The sequence below is a fragment of the Hibiscus syriacus genome, unplaced genomic scaffold, assembly GCF_006381635.1.
Source record: "Hibiscus syriacus cultivar Baekdansim isolate YM2019G1 unplaced genomic scaffold, ASM638163v2 tig00110933_pilon, whole genome shotgun sequence".
Classification (NCBI taxonomy): domain Eukaryota; kingdom Viridiplantae; phylum Streptophyta; class Magnoliopsida; order Malvales; family Malvaceae; genus Hibiscus; species Hibiscus syriacus.
The window spans coordinates 596,720-618,169 of NW_024062919.1; the positions used below are offsets into that span (position 1 = coordinate 596,720).

The following is a 21,450-nucleotide window of genomic DNA, read 5'->3' on the forward strand; positions in this document are numbered from 1 at the left end:
CAAAGTGTGTAAAATATGGCCCAGAGTGCAAGTGGAAGATCAGAGTGTCGAAAAATCAAAGGCACGATGTTTGGTAATAATCATTATAGTAATGATTTGATAATAATCATTATAATAATGATTTAGTAATAATCATTATAAAAATGATTTAATAATGATTTAAATATTTAATAATTTGATGATTTAGTAATGATTTGATAATAATCATTATAGTAATGATTTGATAATAATCATTATAATATGATTTAGTAATAATCATTATAAAATGATTTAATAATGATTTAAATTTTAATGATTTGATGATTTAGTAATGATTTGATAATAATCATTATAGTAATGATTTGATAATAATCATTATAATAATGATTTAATAATAATCATTATAAAAATGATTTAATAATGATTTAAATATTTAATGATTTGATGATTTAATAATGATTTTATAATAATTATTTAGTTATTATTTAGAATACTAACAAATGAGTGTACAAGTGTGGATTACTGAGTTTAAATTTATACATAGTCGAATTTATGTATGATTTTTAAATATTTAATGATTTGATACTAATGATTTACTAATTATATTAATAAGGATTTATTGTTAATATTTAATTATTTGATACTAATGATTTAAAATAGTTGATTTACTAAATATTTAATTATTTGATACTAGTAATGATTTGATACTAAAAATCATTGTTAAGGTTAAAAAAAGTAGTCTACTTTCAATAAATAATTTGTAATAAATAGCAAACGAGTTTACAATTGTTGTCGATGTCGGGGTGTTGTTGAATGATAATGTCGGGGCGGACGTCTGATACGTTTTGGCCGTTGTGGCTCAGGAGTATTGTACCCATCCCCCTCATTCATTGGGGGTATTTGAACTGTCATGTGTTCAAAGTCATACGTCGACGAAAACGTAGGAGAATAGATGGGTGCCTCAGGCTGCACAAACTCTGGTATGTATGCTGGGCCAGTAGAATCATCAACTGCGTGATGCAACGATTGTGGTGCGCTATTATCCACATCGGTCATTTCCGCTTCAGTTTGTAGAGATGAACTCCCACTCCCACTCGGTAGAGAGTATTCAGCTTTACCAAATCTTTTCTTAAACCTCAAAAATTGCCGCCTCTCTACTATTGTTGTGAGGAACGGCTTTCCATTATCCAAAAAATAAGCAAGGTAAGCCGAAGTCTCAAAATTAAAGTCGTCGTCTTGAATGGCGTCAAGAGTTGGCATGAATGAAGCCCTATTGTTCCAAGCATTAATGTAGGTTGCATGCTTCTCAACCCAATTAACGCTTTCTTTACGACGACCATCAAATCTGTGCAGGTCGTCATGCGTCTCAACCCAATTCACTGGACGACGACCATCTAAGTTTTGGAGGAGGTCATGATCCCATGGACTCCGCGGAATAGGTTGGTGGAAGTGGAATTGCCTCAGCACTCTATCCCCAAATTGGATCTCAACAAAAGCAAAATTGATCAATGGTGTAACAGCACACCAATATTGAAATCCATCTAAAATATCGTGCGGTATCAACGCAAATAATTCTTCATTCATGTATGGTCTCCAATTAAACTGTAAAATTACAAAAACAATAAAATTTATTTAAATCAGATAATATAGTTAATTTAAATAATAATTAAAAAATACAAATTATGCATACCTCCTTTTTGGCCTTAATGTGATCTTCAACCTGAACTCTTTAATGTTGTTGTGCACCAACTCTGTGCCTTCAATTTTATGCCTCCATCTGTATATCAATCAAAACAAAAATAGAGACATTTTGTTCAATAATTTTAATCAAAATAAATATTTTTTAATTAATATTTTATATTAAAATAGAGGATTCATATTACCTTCCGGCAAGTGGAAAGTCAACCGCAGTCCGACTAATCGGTGTCAAAAACGGAAGTCTATGCCAAGCCCATGATTGTAGCAGCAATAGACATCCACCGATTTCTACTGTATTATTATCATTCACGACTAATGACGCCTTGCACATCTCACGATACAAGAACGCCAATATCGCCGAACCCCAGCTATATTGCCTACAATTCTCAAAATTTGTTAAAAAAGAAGATACTGAGTGTGAACATAACTACCGGATTTATCAGGCATCAAAATTCCCCCAATCAATTGTAATATATATGCTCGTGTTGCATATATAATTTCGTGCTCCGTACTATTTGATTGAAGTTGAAATTCATTCTTCAACCATGACAACCTCACCCGCCACCCTTTACACTCTGGTGGTACGGGCGCTTTCCCAAGAAACAAGTTGCAAAGTTGTTCCACCTTATTAAACTCATGTGACATTACCACCGGCATCCCATTAGTTTGGACCCCGAGTTGCATTGCCACATCCTCCAAAGTTATCGTGCATTCGCCACACGGCAAATGAAACGTGTGCGTTTCTGGTCTCCAACGTTCAATCAACGCACTGATCAAACCTGGGACCAACTTGTAATCTCGCACAAATGTGATATACCAAAATCCAGCCTCTTGCAAATTTTCTTCTATTAGTGGGTGTGGCTTGGGCACTTTATGTAGTCGAAGACAAAGGACTCGCTGCTCGTCCTCCTACAATTAAATATTTCAAAAAAATTATCACAATCATAAAATAATATTCAAATATTTATTAATTATAATTCATTAAACAAATATTTTATTCACCATTATTCCCAAATGACTTGAAATATATTCATTGTCAAGCCTCAACAGTGGAATTTGATCAGCCATTGTAATGAATCTGTAAAAAAAATTAAACAACAATATTTAAAAAATTATTTAATATAATCTAATATAAACTAACTAACTAATTTACAACACTAAACTTTAATATAATAACTTATAATATAATAAACTAACAAACTAAACTTTTTAAAATATAAGTTAAACGTAAACGCTAAACCCTTAAACAACTAATAAAATATTCTTCTATATAACTAAAACTAACTAATAAACTATTTTTTCATTATAATATACTACTAATAAACTTACTAACTAATTTTTTATATAATATAAATTCAACAAACAAATAAACTTAACTATTTAACTAACACAAACTAATTAAATAATTTTTTTATATAACTAACTATTAACAAAACAACTAATTAATTATTTTTAACTATATAACTATCAAACATATACTAATTAAATAATTTTTAATTTATGTATACTATAACTTAAACTAACAATCATATAACCCTAAACTAACAAACTAATTAGCTGCTTTTTGTTTTACCCTAAACCCTAAACTAACAAATTAAACATTTATAATAATAAACTAATTTAAATATAAAAAAATTTACCTTATCTCCCTTTCTTCTTCTTACTTTCCTTTCTCCCTTTCTTTCTTTCCTTTCTCCCTTTCTTTCTTTCTCGGCTGCAATCTCTTCTCCCTTTCTTCTGCAATCTCTTCTCCCTTTCTTTCTTTCTTTTATAACCGGCTGCCTCAATTATTTCACCAACCGGCTGCCTCAATTATTTCACCAATAATTGTACAATTGCAGCTATGATATTTCACGCAGCAATGGTTCAATTATTGTACCAATTATTTCACATGCATGCATTGGCTCAAATGGTTCACATGGTTTCATTGGGAGCTGTAGGCATGCAGCATGCAGCGGGGAGCACGTGAAGGAAGGAATCTATATGGCTGCATGTGAATGGATGATGGGAATGGATGATGGGAATGGCGCCGGGACTACATGGCGACCTACAAGGTCGCCTAGGCTGCATGGCGACCTCTCTATTCCACTGCATGCACACCTCGCATGGGGAGAACGCTCGTATGGCTCGCATGGGGAGAACGCTCGTATGGCTCCTACCTCGCATGGGGAGAACGCTCGTATGGCTCGCATGGGGAGAACGCTCGTATGGCTCCTATGCATGGGGAGAACCATTGGCTCGTATGGCTCGTATGCATGGGGAGAACCATTGGCTCGTATGGCTCGTATGTCACCCCGTATGTCACCCCGTATGGCCACCTCGCATGGGGAGAACGCTCGTATGGCTCGTATGCATGGGGAGAACCATTGGCTCGTATGGCTCGTATGTCAACCCGTATGTCGCCTGGATTGCATGGCGTCCTACAAGATCGCCTGGATTGCATGGCGTCCTATGATCACTGTATAATTCACCCCATTCCAACAATTAATCTCGTGTGTGCACCATATCGTGAAAAAAAAAATCGAGAACATTATCTCGTGAATTCACCCATTTCACCTGCTCAATTATTTTATTAAATTTAAAATGTCAATTAAGTTTTAATCCGATAAACTTTATCAATATATTTCGTACATAGGACATATCTTTTACGAAAAAGGAAAATTTTGTACATAACATTTACCAAAAGGAAACTACGAGATCGTAAGCCCCGTTCAGTTAGTCCGGTTAGGGACCACGTGAATAACTGTGTATATTCGGCCAAATTGCTTCAGCGATGGGGCCATAGAGGCTCCACACATGTCTCAGCCACGTCTTTAAACCCCTTTCGGGACCAAAGAACAGACTCCACCGATCTGAAGTTTTACCCGTTTCCGAGACTGCATCTCTGCAGGGGCGGGCCCGGGGACTTTCCTGGGTCTTGACCGCGTCGATGACACAGGTCTCGACCCATTCACTTCGTCTCGTAGTTGGTGCTCAATGAAACTAAACTCTTCTTTTATAAACACCAAATGATCTTCTTATGCGGCCAATGTGGGATGAGGGCACATGGGAAATATTCAACATTACTTGGAGCCCACCTGTTAACCGGCTTTTCGATATCGAATCTTCCATGAACTCGACAATCTTGTTCTCAAAATCAGTACTGGAATGATGAGGATTAATCAATAAGCACAAAGCCACCCGATTGTCCTTGTCGAATAGCTTCGAGTACGGTTCGAGCAACACGTCTCATCCTTTCCTAAACTCTCATTTAAAGACATTCCAGAACACACTCCTTTCCGGGGCTTGACTTGGGTTTCTTTGAACCTAAAACCATATTCACATTGCCAGTAATATCCAACGCCTTAATACTTCGAGGAACCAAGGAGCATCGATCAACACCGCTTACACGAATGTGGACGCATGAAATTCCGTTGAAACACAAACGGAATTAATTTTATTACAACGCTTAACATACTTCGAACTCGATCTATCCGTTTCGAACATTGTCCTAACAATAATGAACATGAAATACCGATAACAACGGGGGATACCAAGCATCGGGCTCACTATCGCAATCCAAAATGGTCTCATTCACACTGCATTCAGTCTGGTGCAGCTGAATTGTCAAATAAGGCAATTCCTCTCAAAACTCTAGGGACTCTAAACAACGACAGATTTAGAAACATTTTTAATTATAGATATGTATTAACAACATAAAAGTTCTGTATAGGACAAGCACAAATAAAACTTTATGGTTCACATGATCAATAAAATAGATCCCTCCTAACGTAGGCGTGCATCTGCTACTGAATCTAAATCACCATTTTGGTAAATACCCAGCCTGAAATTCGGGTTTTCCATGTTTTTCATGCTGACATCGAGTACTAAAACATATGACCATGTTTCTGAACTATGCCCACCACGTGAAAGGAAGGCAGCCATCCACAGAACACGGTCAGAGGGCCTGGAAATGGGAATTGACCACAGGGAATTGTTGGGTTTTGGGGCTTTTAACATAAATGACAGAAAAGATTGAAAGAAAGTTAATGTGTTTATTAACTATTTATCAATTTTCAAATATTATACTAAAAAGAAACTACGAGATCGTAAGCCCCGTTCAGTTAGTCCAGCATTGGACCAAGTGAATAACTGTGTAAATTAGGCAAGTTGGTTCAGGCAACGAGGCCATAGAGGCTCCACACTTGTCTCAGCCAAGTCTTAGCCCTTTCGGGCAAAGAGAAGACCCCACCGACCTGAAAGAGCAGACCCCACCGACCTGAAGATTACAAATTCCCGAGTCTGCATCTCTGCAGAACATGGCCCGGGGACAAATTCCTGATGACCATACATTCTAAGGTGACCAGTATAGTTACAGACAGCAGTAAGCAGAAGATAAGATAATAGTAATAAAGGAGATAAAGGTGGATGAGAAGGAAGTGCTGGCATGCTGCGGTAGCACCCAATTCGCTAAGAAAATGGCAATGGCATCTCCATTTCCTTCACTGGGTCATGCTATCTATAAAGCCAAGGATATCTGGCTCGACAAGGTCGCTTCTTTCATGTCCTTTTTGGTTTAAACGTATATCATCAATAATCTATTATTCTTATTCAGTTTCTGCTAAGCAACAATCATAATAACTATATTTTTTCGAGCATTTTAAATCAATTACAAGAGAGTATATGTGTCCTACTTTAAATCTGGATAAATTAACGCACACCTGCAGATTAAGTTACATGAATTCAGATCACTTAGAGGAATATGTCCCCTTTACCAACTCATTTTCAGATTGGAGATTCCCCTTCTTCTCATACAACCAGTGCACAGTTAGTGTTTATTCCTTTTTGGTCATGGCTATTAGCTAAATATTTTGCTTTTATCTTGATCTTATCATTCTATATACTATTTGTTTCTGTTATGAATCATCATCACCTGCTAACCCAAGTTGATATTACCTTTTTTTATTCCTGGGTGAGTTTGGTTCACGGAATGTAAGATTATCAGTGGGAATGTAAGATTACCAGTGAATAAGATTACTGGGAATGTTGTATTTTGTGTTTGGTTGGCTTAACAGGAATGTAAAATTACCGTGTTTGGTTAAAGGAATAAAATATTATTGGAATGTATATTTGACCAAATTGTCTTTATTATATATTTGTATAATATTACAAGTTGAAAAATATTTATATATTTTCTTTAAAAAATTTAAATTCATAATATTTATATAATTTTTTTACAAAATTAAAAATATAAAAAAAGTTTAATGAAAGGGTAAAATTTTATTTTAATCCCTGAACTTCATATAAAATTTTAATTATAGATTTTTTTTAAATCTAAAATAATTTACGGATAAATTTGTAATTTAACATTCGTAGAATTTTTATCATTCAATCACATAAAAAGAATATTTTTTTTAAAAAAATAATAATTTAATGACATTTTAGTCCAAAACGCCGGTAATCCAACAATACCTAAGGAAATGGAGGTAATGACATTCCCAGTAATATACCCCAAAAAATCCACTATTGGTAATCTTTCATTACCGGGAATGGGATTCCCGACCTAACCAAACGGGAAAATGTAGATTCTATTCCTATGGGAATCCCACATTCCCCATCCAAACACCCCCTAAATTTAAGCCATGTGACCGGCTAAAAGTTACCATTTTCCTTTCTCTTGACCAAACATTTTAGATTTTATTTGTAATTGGATTTTCAATTTGCCTTGTAGTGTCTCCTCTAAATTTAAGCCATGTGACCCGCTAAAAGTTACCATTTTTTCATCACCTGCCCAATTACAAGTATTCTTTGAAATTATCCTCTCTTAAAAGTATGAACAATCAACTGCTTTAGCAACTGCACCTGATGCTGGGTTACTGGTTGGACTTATGCTTCACTTGAACAACTAAAATATGTTCAGGCACTGAAAACTTGGCTCTCAAGAAACACCATTGCCGAGCTCTGCACCCTCCCACTGTACATAGTTAACCATGTAAGGAATGATCATCTTGTCCTTACATGAACTATCCGACCGGAATGCTCAGTGTAGGCAAAAATTCGGACATGTATTTCTAATCTGTGCAGCTGGGAGGAGTTCTGCTGAGATACGTGGTGAATTATTTTAAACTTTGCTCTTGCAGAACAGGTGCTCAAACAGGCACATAGTTGAGATTGAGAAAGCATCTCAGGAGCACATGAAAAATAACAGAATTACGCATTAGAAAGCTGTTCTCGACTAAAACGAAAGCGGATTCAGCAAGCAGACAGTATTCGTCTGTAGTAGCAAGTAAAGCTGAAAGTAATTTTCACTTTCCCTTTCATTGTTCATACAATGATCCTCAACACTTGCATTATGTTTTTGGCGTGTACCAGTATGAGTGGGAATATACACTAAGAGACATAAGCTCTATGCCTACCAATACCAATGCAATGTTCTTGCATTAGATGAACTAGAAGCTAAGGAGATTCATCCAACCTTGGTAAATCAAACGAGAGATCATGACTATTCGAAGTAAGTCAATCTGCACAATAGTTAGCGTCTCTTAAACACGTTGAAGAACACAATTCCATCCTTAACACTATTTGTTGACAACGAAGAACAAAATCTCTTTATGAATCCTTATCTTTCAACTCTTTAAGAACCTTTTTAACCGCCATTGTTGAGTCAGACTAGCAAAAGCATGGTACTTGAAGGATCTTCAACGACGGGAGGAGATGGTGGGAGTGGTCAGTTAGTGAGCATGGTATACGGTCTCGGCCGCAGAGCATACCGAATAAGTTTTAACACCGGTAAGTATAACCTGGAGGCTTTTCCCCTTATGTCTCAATTATGTTTGAAACCAAAGAGACACGGACATTGGAGCACTTTCACGTCTCCTCTGCTGCTTTCACCATTCTCCTTAACTTTCCAAGGGAGCTAGTTGAACCATATGGTTTATAAATAATCGACGGATACATTATCGAAATCTCCTCCTCCGTGGTTGTTACCGTTACAAAGGAGTGTTGTATTAGACCAATCACATGATGATGGTGACACGTATCACTAACGGATCTGCTTCGGATGGCCAAAATAAAAATAGTATATAGTTTTAGTGGCTATTTGGCAAGTTTTTGAATTTGAGTGATCAAAATAAAATTTTTTATAGTTTGTGCTTCACCCACTTTATATGTGAATTCCATCGTCACAAGCACATGGAGTGCAAACTCTAATAATTGATTTTAATTCATTTTTTAAATATATTGATATCAAAACAAACTATCACTCGGCTATTATTTATAAAAGAAATATATGTACAACTAATAATAAAAAAAATTATATCTCATAAAATAAATAAATTAAACAAATAAACCAAATCACTTCTCTATTATGAGAACATATCAAATATAAAATTAAATCAAACTTATATATGATGAAATCTAAATTTAAGAATTCAACATTTCAAGCATTGTGTCCATTTATGTAGGACACATATTTCATAGTGTCCATTTATATGGGTCAAAATATGTGATTAGTCCCTATACTTTAACAAAACTTGAGATTTTGTTTGTACACTGAAAACAAGTTTAAAAAATAATTTCTCACACATTTTTTTATTTAAAATTTTAAAGAATCTCTATAAGTTATGTTTAATTAGTTGATAATAATTTACCTTTAAGACGGGTATGATTATATGGGTATACTTGCCGATGGATATGGGTGGGGTTATATTGGGCTTCTGGTTAATTTAATTCGATTTAAATATATATATATATATTTATTTATTTATTTATTTAAAATCCGATTTAATCAAATTTAAATAGGTTTTATCCGATTTGAAATTCAAACCGTTTAAGAATAAAATTCGCTCATGACACTGACACTATTTGATATATATATATATATATGTATTATTTTTATTCGATAAAATAGGGATTTAATTGAAAATATATAAAGAGATATTATTACAATTATTTTTAAATATATATAAGGGATAATTACACTATTATATCATGTCGAGTCGAAGATTTTTTATCTTAAACTCGAACCCAACCGATCTTATCTTCTAAAAAAATATGCTCAGTCCCAAGCTCATTTTAAAAAAAATTAATCCTATAAAATCGAATCGAAACTAGTGGATCTGAATCTCATATCCACCCTTAAATACACTTATGGTAAATTTCAATAAAAAGTAGTCAAATTTTTTTCACTACCGCTACTCATTTAATACGAAATCTCGAATATGATCAATTTGAATGAATATAGGACCAAATCTCGAATTTTATTAAAGTATACGAACTTATGATTTATAATTTATGCATTAAATGAATAGCGGGAGGAAAAGAAGGAACGTTATGTACATACATACACATGAATAAACATGAGATTCTGATTGTTTTTTACTCTAATTAATTATAATAACATCTATTACATCCGATTAATACTGTACAACCAAAAACACATCCGAAGACTATACTTTTTTTTCAGATTTTTAACGCAAAACAGTATCTTCATCTTCTACCTCGAGCTCGTGAAGATTTCCTTGAGTTGAACGTAAAGTAGACGATGGAGAGAAAGAAGAAACAGCTGAAGAATAAGAGGTGGAATCAGAGGAAGAAGAAGAAGAAGAAGTAATGGCCAAGAGCAGATCAATGAAAGCACTAATAATAAACCCATGGTTGTTCTTCCCATTGACCTTCAAATACCATCCCAGCAGCTCTTCCAACTGTTCCCACTTTTTCATCCCATGCGTATCCACCATCTCCTCCATCGATCGCCGGAAATCCACGTACGGGTCGTCGGATTCCATCGCCAAAACAACACTCTCCTCGAATGGAAACGAAGCTGCTTCACCGGTTTTAGCCTCTTCGAGGATCGAGCTCGTGTCACCGCCTGGCTCAAAGAACAGCCTCTCGGATCGAGCTCCACGGACCACCACTTCCAACGACTCTCCCCCTCGATCCGACTCGGTGGAGAAACTCGCCGATTCAGAAGAGTCCGTGAACCATGACTCGGGCGTTTCGACACCACCACCGCCGCTGCTGGGGTCAAAGAACATCGAGTTTACAGTCTTGAACACGTCGTCTCCGGCTCGGAAAGAAAGGGTTTTGGGGTGCTTGCATGAAGGCCATTGCCATGGTTGTTTGGAGGTTGGTTCTCTGGCCTTGAACAAAGCAGGCAGCTTCATGTTCTTTTTCTTATTCTTCTTCCTCTTGTGGTTCGGGAGAGATTTGGTTTATGGTTTGGGTAATAATAAATATTGGAGCAGAGGGAGTTGAAGCAATGGTCTTTAAAGAAGAGGTGAGAAGGTAAGGGAGGGGAAGATGGAAAGGAAATGGGGTGGGTAGGGTCTGTCATGTTTGTATTAAATTTTAGGGTTTGAGAAATTCAATGGATTTTAAATTTATTGTCAACTATACACACAAGTATTTGTCCTCAACTTACCAATTTATTGTCAATTATATTATAATATATTTCTAATAAATAAATTTAAAACTATTATCTCATACATTAGTATTGAAAAAAATACTTTAAGCTGTACTAATGTCACATGTCTTATTTAAGATTTAAAATTATAGTATGAATTAAGTGATTTTAGTGATAAAAGGATAGTTATAATCTCCGTAGGTCACAAGTTAAAGCATGATGTCTACAAGGTATTTAAACTTTTATTGTCAAATGAGTATTATTTTTGTTTTTTTATGATGTTATACAAAATTATATGTTGTCAATTTTAACTTAAACTCACTCAACTTGATTCAAATAAATAAATTAACAATTTAAACCTAAAAATAATTCGAACTCAAAATTATCCAAATTCCTAAAACAACCTAAATTCAAAATACCTATATTTGAAATGATATTAAAATTTTAAAACTCGAATCGAATTAATTTAAAAATTATAGATGTATCAAAACATACTTAAATTTATTATACAATTTAAATATGATTCCAAATTATAAATTTTAATTTTATAATTTAAATATATTGGTAAAAATATCGTTTTAATCTTAATTAATATAAAAATTTTGTTTTGATCTGGAACAATTCTTCCCTTTTATTTTTATATAAAAAATCATTATTCTTTTATTTTTATATATGAAAATATCTATTCTTTTTGTATACCCTAATCTATATTATATAATACATAAAGTTGCTTCCTTTATGTTGTAGCCAAGGGGCACATCTCGTACTATAAAAAGGGTTTTTCTTTGTCTTCCACTAGTAGAAAAGGACAATTTATTGGTACAAAACGACGTTTAATTATTAAATAAAATTAATGACATGTTTTTTAAATAAAAATATAAATAATGACATGTTTAATTATATATATATATATATTATGAGGCGATACAAGCATTTAATTAATTAATAACATTTTAACCCTTCATTAATTTTGAGTAAAACTGTTTGAAAAAATTCTCAAAATGTCATATAACTAAAATTCTATATATATTTTTGATACATTTTAAATTATTTATAATTCATTGAATCTCGAATTAATTAAAATAAAAATATTACATGTTTAAATATCAAATTATAATATTTATATTGCCACAACAACAGTAATAATTAAACTAAAGTTAAAAAGAATTGTTATGGTATAATTTAATTTAACATAAAAAGTTTCAACTCAAATATTCCTTTAGAATTTGATATAATTTTGGGATGGATCATGTTTGGTAGGATTTTTGGTCGATCCAAGTATTATATTTTTCATCTGACACTCGATTCGATTCAGATTTACGAAAATTTCATTTGATTGAAATTTAGGGTAAAAACTCAACCTGACTATAAAAAAATGTCATATGTGTTCGATAAAATAATTAAAGATCTATTTGAAAAACATAGAGAAATGGTATTATAATAGTTATCTCCAAATGTATAAAAAAAATATATTATTATTCTAAGTTCGAATCATGTATTTTTCATCACAAATCTACATCCAATCTCATTTTTATAAAACTCAACCCGAACTCGAATTAAAAAAATCATCTTATAAGGTTTAAATCATCTTATAATATTTCTGAAATTGAGGCAATGGATGATTGGGATATTGCTGTTGGAAGGAAAATACATGGATCCTCGATGAGAGACAAAGTTCATGTGACTTAATAAAGGAGCAATGGTTGTATCACACAAAGTTGACCTTTACAATAAATGAAGATTGAGACATGAGAGAGATAATCAAGAAAGATAATAATATGTTTTACCATTTTACTTCCAAAATTTACCCTCCTATAAGGTTTAATTATGTATTTGACTTTACATATATACTTTTTTTTTATTAATATAAGACGGTAACAAGATAACATTTGTTTTTAAAGATTATTAACAATTTGACAATAAAAGTTTAAATATCCTTGCGGTCTCCGGTACTCGAACCTAAGATCTTTAGAGATAATAATAATATCTTTAACTACTAAAGTAGCTTGATTCGTACACTACTTAACATCTATACTTGATTTTTACAACATTGTTTAGATGATCTGACATGATACTTTAAAATTATTTTGAAAAGCAAATTTTTTGAAAGAACGGGTAAAGTACACAAATGGTCCTTTGACTATAAGATGCTTCTTTTGTTGAGTCTTTCGATCATTAAAAGTTACAAAATGGTTCTTCAATTATAGGCATTGTATTGATGGGTTCTCGAACTATTAAAAGTTACAAATAGTCATCTGACTATTCATCAAACTCATCCATTTCTACTAAAAGATTAACGGTTGTCTGAGTTGGACGTTAAACTGGTAATTGAGATATGATAAAAATCATATTTTAATGATGTTTACTGGTACTTTCATTGCTTTCGAGCACTGGCTCGACACCATAATGTTTCGATTTACAAAATACAACTCAAACAATTCTGGGATCAAATTTTATCATATCTCAGTCAACAGGTTAACATCTAACTCAAACGACCACCAATTTTTTAATAGAAAATGATGAGTTTGGAACATATGAATAGTCGAGTGATCATTTTGTAACTTTTAACAGTCAGAAGACTCAATAAAGCAACATCCTATAATAGAAGATTATTTTATAACTTTTAATAGCAAGGAACTCAACAAAAAAACGTTGTATAGTCGGGAGATCAATTGTGTTCTTTACCCTAAAAGAATTTCAGATATTTAAATAAAAATTTAAAAGGATTAGAGATGTTTTTTATTTTTCAAAAAAATATTTTTCATTTCATATTTTCTAAGATTTGAAAAATACGCTTATGAATAGAAATAAAAATTTATTTTATTTTTTTAATAATATAAATATTATTTATAAAAAATAAAAGTTATGTTTATATGGATTCGAATCGTGGTCATAAATTCAATATATATAAACTGTTGAAAAAATGTTTTTGTGTGTATACAGACTTTAACTCGGATCTACTCATTAAATTTAAAAAATGTTGTTTTCAGTTTTTGAATTTTACAAAACATTTTTAGTGAAACTTTTTTTGTCATTTTATAATTTTCACATATTTAAAATTTTATATTTACAAAATCATTTTTTAAATAACTAAACATATTTTCTCTAATATTTTGAATTTTCTAAAAAAATAAAACGTAAAATAACTTTTGTTTTCTGAAACCAAACAAAGTAATAGATTTTTCTGAGAAATTACTATTATATATTATAACTTTTCTATATTTTCTTATTATTTAGATTATATATAAATATATATATATATATATATTGTAAAAATCAGATGATATAGTACAATCTTAGAGCATCACTGCATTATATATTGACGACATACTAACATAGGACAAAAGGTATTAGAATGAAAGTTTAGGTACCAATACGAGAGTAAATGCTAAGTTGAGGGATCAAGTATAGAATTAAGCCAACATATAAATATTATGCAAAATGGGGCTCAACCTTTGGACCATTACATTTATATGTCCTAATTACTCCCCCCATGTGAGCAATGTGCGCTTCTCGCACGTATGGACCATTGAACAGATACAACTGTTCAATTCAATTGAAGAAATAATTAGAATAAGCTAATAAATTTATGGGTACATTACTCATTTAGTCATTAAAGTACGAGGCCAGTTCTATTTTAGCCACTAAACAAATTTCAGCAGTGGAGTTAAAATAGAACTTTATGAGGCTTGAACATGAGTTTACCTTATTTCAAATTAATAAAGTAAAATAAATCAAAACACATTAATTGTTTGAAATCTAGTTTGATTTTGAAAAAAATCCATATGCAAACGATACATTATCCGGATATAACATGATCGTAACCTCTTGTATTCACATTAAAACTAACCGAGACAAAAGGACATGTAGGGGCATTAACCCCTATTAAATGGTCAAATTATTCTTTAGTCACCCATGAATACTAACAATATAATTTGAGTCTTGTAACACTTTTACGAAATGAGAAAATTATTTTTTACACTTTCTAAAAGCAATTATTTAATTTACCATTTTAAAATGAAAAATTCAATTTTAACTCGTAAAATTTATAATTTTATCTCAAACTTTTCTACATAATATCTAACTTCGTTCCTGAAATTATATATATATATATATATATGGATAAACATATAAATTTATACTAGAAGTATAAACTTTTAAAAAAATATATTAAAATTTAGAAATACGAAATTAAATTATCAATAAAAATATAAAAAAAATATCTAAATTATATTAGAATATAATTTTTTTTTAAAGATATAAACTTTCCCTACGTTCCCTCGGCTCTCTCTATATATATACATTATAAGATAATGAAGTGAGTTGTCATTAGATTAGACTGCCTGCTCTGAGTGTATAATGTTACAGTTGAAAAGAAAAATAAATGTTGGAACTGAATTGGTTTGTCACAATGTCTCGATTCTACCACATTCATACAACAACAACAAAACCTTATTCACATATGCAATGGGATAAGGGGAGGTAGCGTAGTAGGTTGTTCCCAACGCCAGGTTGAGAACAGCTTCCGTGGAAAACCTCCGGCAGTCAGAAAATAAAAAATAAAGATAAAATACAATGCATGTATAAATAAATAAATAAATAAATAAATAAATAAATAAATACATAATTGAACATTCATCATTGTCTTAACACCACATGCTCAGTTGACTCTCTATTATTATTAGGTTAAACTATATTACTGAGCATTTCATTATGAGATAATTTTAATTTAATAATCGATTTTTTTAAATTAGATCATTTAATTAATTAAATAATATCAAATAAACCACTTATCATTAACATTTAATAGAAAGATTGGCTTGATTGTTAAAATAATTAGCACTGTTATACAGTTAGTCTCGGTTACTTACATATTATATTAATTTGATCCTAATTTTAATTTAATATAACAAATTTAACCTTCTAATCAAGTGTATAAGCAACAAGGACAAAATGTGTAATTATACCAATTGTTTTAACCGTCATGAAAACTCTCCGTACAAAGTTAATAGTAGGTAGCTTAATCGAAAAAATCAATAGATCAATAGTCAAATTGGAATTATCCGTAATTAAATGGTCGTTCATATAGCTTGCTCTTATTATTATTATTCCCTAATCTCATTAACCATGTCACTAAGCTTCTTTTAATTAATCCACTTCGACAAACATCTTTAAAGCTACATGCTAAGAATATATGATTCCATAAAAGAATAAGTTTTTTTATACACACTCTTACACATGTTTTATTCTTTATTTTTAAATATACCCTCAATTATTTATTATCTTCCTGATCCCATTATAATTTGTTTATTTTTAAAAAAATCCATGTAATGTATTTTAAAAAAAATTCTCCTAAAATAAAGGGACACGATTTCACCACAATGTATGCATACAAGACTTCAAAAACTACAGGAATAAGGGAATTGATAAGTTGATTCTCTGCATTCATTCTTATGAGATAGTCTTTTTTTTTACCACTTTTTATAATTCTTTTTACATTTTTTAATAATATATATATATATATATATTATAATTCTTGTAACAGTATCGCCTGTAGGTAATATGACAATGGATGAATAATACTTGTATGTCCCTAAACAACCCACTAAATCAATTGTCTTTTTATTCTTTATGAATCAAAAGGGTTTACAATCAGATCAAATCGACGAAGAATGACATTTTGTCAAGTTCGACTTGAATCGAATCAAACCTACTAAATTCAGTGAATAACTCAACCTTGAATACAACTATATGTTATAACATGAATGAATGAATGAAAGGAGTTCATCCAAAACATGAGTTTCAGGCATACTTTAAAGGCAGTGACATGGACAGGAATGATGGTCCTGAAACATACATCTTTGAATGATAAAATTAACATAGTCAGGTTAAGATCAAACCTTAAACATCAACAACAACCAAGAATACACAAGAATAACAGTTTTCTTTCAGCTACAATCTTATTCCTAGCTTTTTTGTTTGAACAAAATGGAGACACTCTTGATTTCCGCATCATACATAACATATGGTTCAACTAACTCCCTCGGTAAGTTGAGAAGGAGAATGGTGAAAGCAGCAGAGGTACGTGGAAGTGCTCGAGTGTCTGACTCTCTTTGATTTCAAACACAATTGAGACATAGGGGAAAAAGCCTCCAGGGTTGTACTTACCGGTGTTAAAACTTATTCGGTATACTCCGGGACTGAGAGCGTCTACCATGCTCATTAACTGACCACTCCGACCATCTCTGTCGGTAGTTGAAGATCCTTCGAGTACCCATCTACCCGTATCAGTCTCACCAAATGATGGATGAGGTTGACTGCCCTTCCACATTTCCAGACGTACTTCAATACCGGCAGCTGGACATCCCTTAGAAACATCTAATACATGAGTAGTAATCGGTGGTCGTGTTCGAGCTTGGACTTGAAGTGCTTTTGCCGGCAAGCCTTCTAAAGTAGCAGTTACATGCTGTCCAATTACGCCCACACGTTCTTCTAGTTTTAAAAATGATTGAAAAAACAATGTATGAATAGTGACCTAAAACCAAACAATTGCAAAGCATGCATGGAACAAAATGAAGATAAAAAACAATTAAAAAATAATATGTACCCAATTTTTACACAATTGTAAGTACCCCTTCTGTTTTAGAATTGTTTTCCCCAAAAGAAGATTGATTTACTTCGAATAGTCATCATCTAATTTGATTTAGCAAGGTTTGATGAAATCTCCTTATCTTCGAGTTCATCTAATGCAAGAACATTGCATCGGCATAGGTAGGAATAGAGCTTATGTCTCTTAGTGTATATTCCCTCATATACCCCAAACATAATGCAAGTGTTGAGAATCTTTGTATGGACAATGAAAGGGAAAGTGATGTTTTTGAAGAAAAATGCGAAATAAAAAAGGCAGAACGGAAAGTGAAGATTACTTTCAACTTTACTTGCTACTACAGATGAATGGCTACTTGCTGAATCAGCTTTCGTTTAGTCGAGAAAAGCTTTCTAAGGCGCAATTCTGTTACTTTCATTTGCTCCTGAGATGCTATCTCAAGCTCAACTATGGGCCTGTTTGAGTATCGGTTCTGCAAGAGCAAATTTTAAAATAATTCATATCAACTTCTGAAAGGCTTCAGAATACTCGATTGGCCAGTTAACGCATCTTTAAAAGGATAAAGATAGGCATACGGTGACCTACAGAACTTAGATACAATAACTTTAAAAGATAAGAGATTGTACAAGAACATGTTCTCAATCAAGTTATATGCTCAGGTAATTCATTGTTTTATTACAAGAAAAAATATAAGCATAAGGCCAGGTAAAAGGGGCCAGAAATAATTTCACCATTAGCATAAAATTCATGCATTTAACAACTGCTCTGCAAATAATGAACTACCCTAGGACAATTACTCAATTAAAAGGTTGTAATTTCCAAGCCAACAATTAAAGTCAATTTTATTAATCCCAAACTCCTTTTAAAGAAGTCATTTGAAGAAAGCACAAGTTTTAGATTATGGCAATTGCAAAAGCAATATTAGTGCAAGCTTTACCTTCAATTCACCAAGTATCTCAGCAGCACTCCTCCCAGCGCACATATCAGAATACATGTCCAAATTTTTGCCTATACCGAGCATTCCAGTCGGATAGTTCCTGTAAGGCCAAGGTGATCATTCCTTTGTAAAGTTGTAACTAAATATAATTGTTAATGCTACATGGTTAACTATGCAATGTGGAAGGGTGCAGTTTGGTAGCTTGGCAATCATGTTTCCTGAGAGCCAAGTTTTCTGTGCCTAAACATATTTTAATTGTTCAAGTGAAGCACAAGTCCAACCCTAACCCAACGTCAGTGGCAGTTGCTAAAGCAGTTGATTGTTCTCCTTTACTCCACCTGTATTAAAAAAAGGGAATAATTTCAACTAATAATAAAAACTAAAAAAATCCATACTTTTAAGAGAGGAGAATTTCAAAGAATACTTGTAATTGGGCAGGGTATTACGATTAAAAGGATTCTAAACTATTTCACTTTCTTTCTAGCAAGTGTTGAAGGGTTTGAAAATGAAAATGGAACTTGGTTTGTTTTACTGTTCATACCATAACTAAATTTAAGTTGGGATGGGATAGGATGTTGTCAAAAGTAGGGAAAGGAAACACTACAAGGCAAATTGAAAACCCAATTACAAAGAAAATATAAAATGTTTGGTCAAGAGAAAGGAAAATTATATTAGCAATGCTTGTATTTTGTTTAATTTTGTGTTGGTTCGCAGTTTTCTGGCCACTGATTTCCATCAAACCACCAAAACATGACATTAAACAAAAGTCGAAAATACTGAGATGAGAAGGGAATATGCAATTTAAGCTACTTTTGGTTGGACTGTTAATTTTTCCTTGTGTTTTAGTATATGAGTCAGCAATAAACTACCTTCACTAGGTAATTTTTAGCCCGTGCATGGCTTAATTTGAACAAGAGAAGGAATATATATGCTTATTTTGAATAGGTAGTAGTTTTTACTCATCTTTCTAACTTCAAGTTTAGGTTTATCCTATTTCTTCTTTATATTAGACAAACTATTTTAACTCATGCAATGATTAACATTTTTCCTTATGTTATTACTTATGTACCAAATTTGACATTAATGATTTAATGGATATATCAAAGGAAAAAGTTAAGTCTAAACTCTTAAGCAATAAATTTGGTAGAACTTAAAAACGATGTTTTCCAATTTTTGTCTCATTATTATTACTGTAGGATGGAACCAAGGTATTCAAAACTCAAGGTACAAGAAAAGAGAATTTAGAGGAATAAAAAAAGGTAAGATCAACCTGGGTTAGCAGGTGATGATGATTCGTAGAACAAGTAAATAGGATATAGAATGATAAGATCAAGATAGAAGTAAAATCTTAAGCTAATAGCTTTGACCAAAAAGGAAAAAGGAATAAACACGAACTTAGCACTGGTGGTTTGAGAAGAAGGGGATTCTCCAATCTGAGGATGAGCTGCAAATGCTTCCAACAACCAATAACATCAACCTCACCCATCAAATTAAAATAGTTATTATGATTATTGTTGAGCAAAACTGAATAAGAATAATAGATTAACGATGATATATATTTAAAAAAAAGGACAAAAGAAGCGACCTTGTTGAACCAGATATCCTTGGCTATAGAGATAGCATGATCCAGTGAAGAAATGGAGATACCATAGCCATCTGCTTAGCGAATTGGGTGCTACCGCAGCATGCCAGCACTTCCTTCTCATCCACCTTTATCTCCTCCATTACTACTCTCTTCTCTTCTCTCCTGCTCCCCTCTATTTGTAACTATATTGGTCAGTTTAGAATGTATGGTCATCAAAAGAATCCCCTCAGGATCTAAATCCTCATTGGATGGAACAATAAGAGCTAAGAGTAAACATATTTGGATGAATTTATGTCTATCCTCTTACCTACACTCTTTATTTATAATCCACCTTAAAATACTCAATTCACTGGTATCCTAAGGGAGAAAGAAAAAAAACCCATTTTCTAACTATATGATATGGGTTCTAATAATCGAAGGTTAGTACTCTTTCAACTACAAATCCATTCTTCAACATGATCAGAAGCATCTTCATTTATAATGCTCTACCAGTATCCGTTGATATAAGAAGCATGTCAAATCTACATCATACAATAGTTCGAGCACTATAATATCCTTCACAAATTACACCTATACAAAGTTGCTTACACCTTTGTACCAAAAACTAGTTTTTGGCAAGTCAAATCGCCTTTTAAGTTATTTTAAGACTACCTTCACAGTGTAGCTAGTACGGCGAATAAAGTAAAACAAATTCAAATCTGTTGAAGAATGAAGTAGTCCTATAATCAGGAATTCAAAACTATGAATAACAATGATTTCTTTGTACATAAGCCAGAATCTACAAAATATTCGTCCAAGTCCAATACGTTTCCCGGCAATAATGAATCTATTGAACCAGGAAGAGAAAAACCCATACCGCGAAAAACATTTATCATATTTCAACTTCAATAAGAAAGCATAATCATTGAAAGATTTATCATATTTACATTAAACCATGAAACCCAGATTTCTGTGATGAGATGATAAATTACCTTTTCGTCACACAGACTCAGAAGGCGATGTTGACTCGCTCTCTCTCTCTCTCTCTCTCTCTTTGAGTTGGAAACGGAATGTGGTGATTGATTTTAATATTTCAAGATATTTTTATTAATTTATGTTTACTCTTTAAATTCCAAAAAGTAAATCTTTTATTATTTTTTTTTTCATGGTATTTATTAGGGCAAAGTACACAAATGCTCCGTTTATAAACCGTTGCTTTTTTTAATCCATTGACCATTAAAAGTTATAAAGATCCCTCAACTATAAAATATTGCTTTGTTGAG

General features: G+C 32.4%; 1 protein-coding gene and 2 pseudogenes across 1 annotated transcript; 1 reads left to right on the forward strand and 2 right to left on the reverse strand.

Annotated features, from left to right (window-relative positions):
* The first annotated feature begins 5,558 nt into the window (after positions 1 to 5,558).
* LOC120147078 lies at positions 5,559 to 8,100 on the forward strand (annotated as a pseudogene).
* A 2,009-nt stretch (positions 8,101 to 10,109) lies between these two features.
* On the reverse strand, positions 10,110 to 10,944 carry LOC120147239 (transcription repressor OFP13-like). The gene has a single exon (XM_039160675.1). The coding sequence runs from the start codon at positions 10,818 to 10,820 to the stop codon at positions 10,125 to 10,127; it is 696 nt and encodes a 231-aa protein (XP_039016606.1). The 5' UTR covers positions 10,821 to 10,944; the 3' UTR covers positions 10,110 to 10,124.
* Positions 10,945 to 16,887: 5,943 nt separating this feature from the next.
* On the reverse strand, positions 16,888 to 21,243 carry LOC120147238 (annotated as a pseudogene).
* Positions 21,244 to 21,450: the final 207 nt, after the last annotated feature.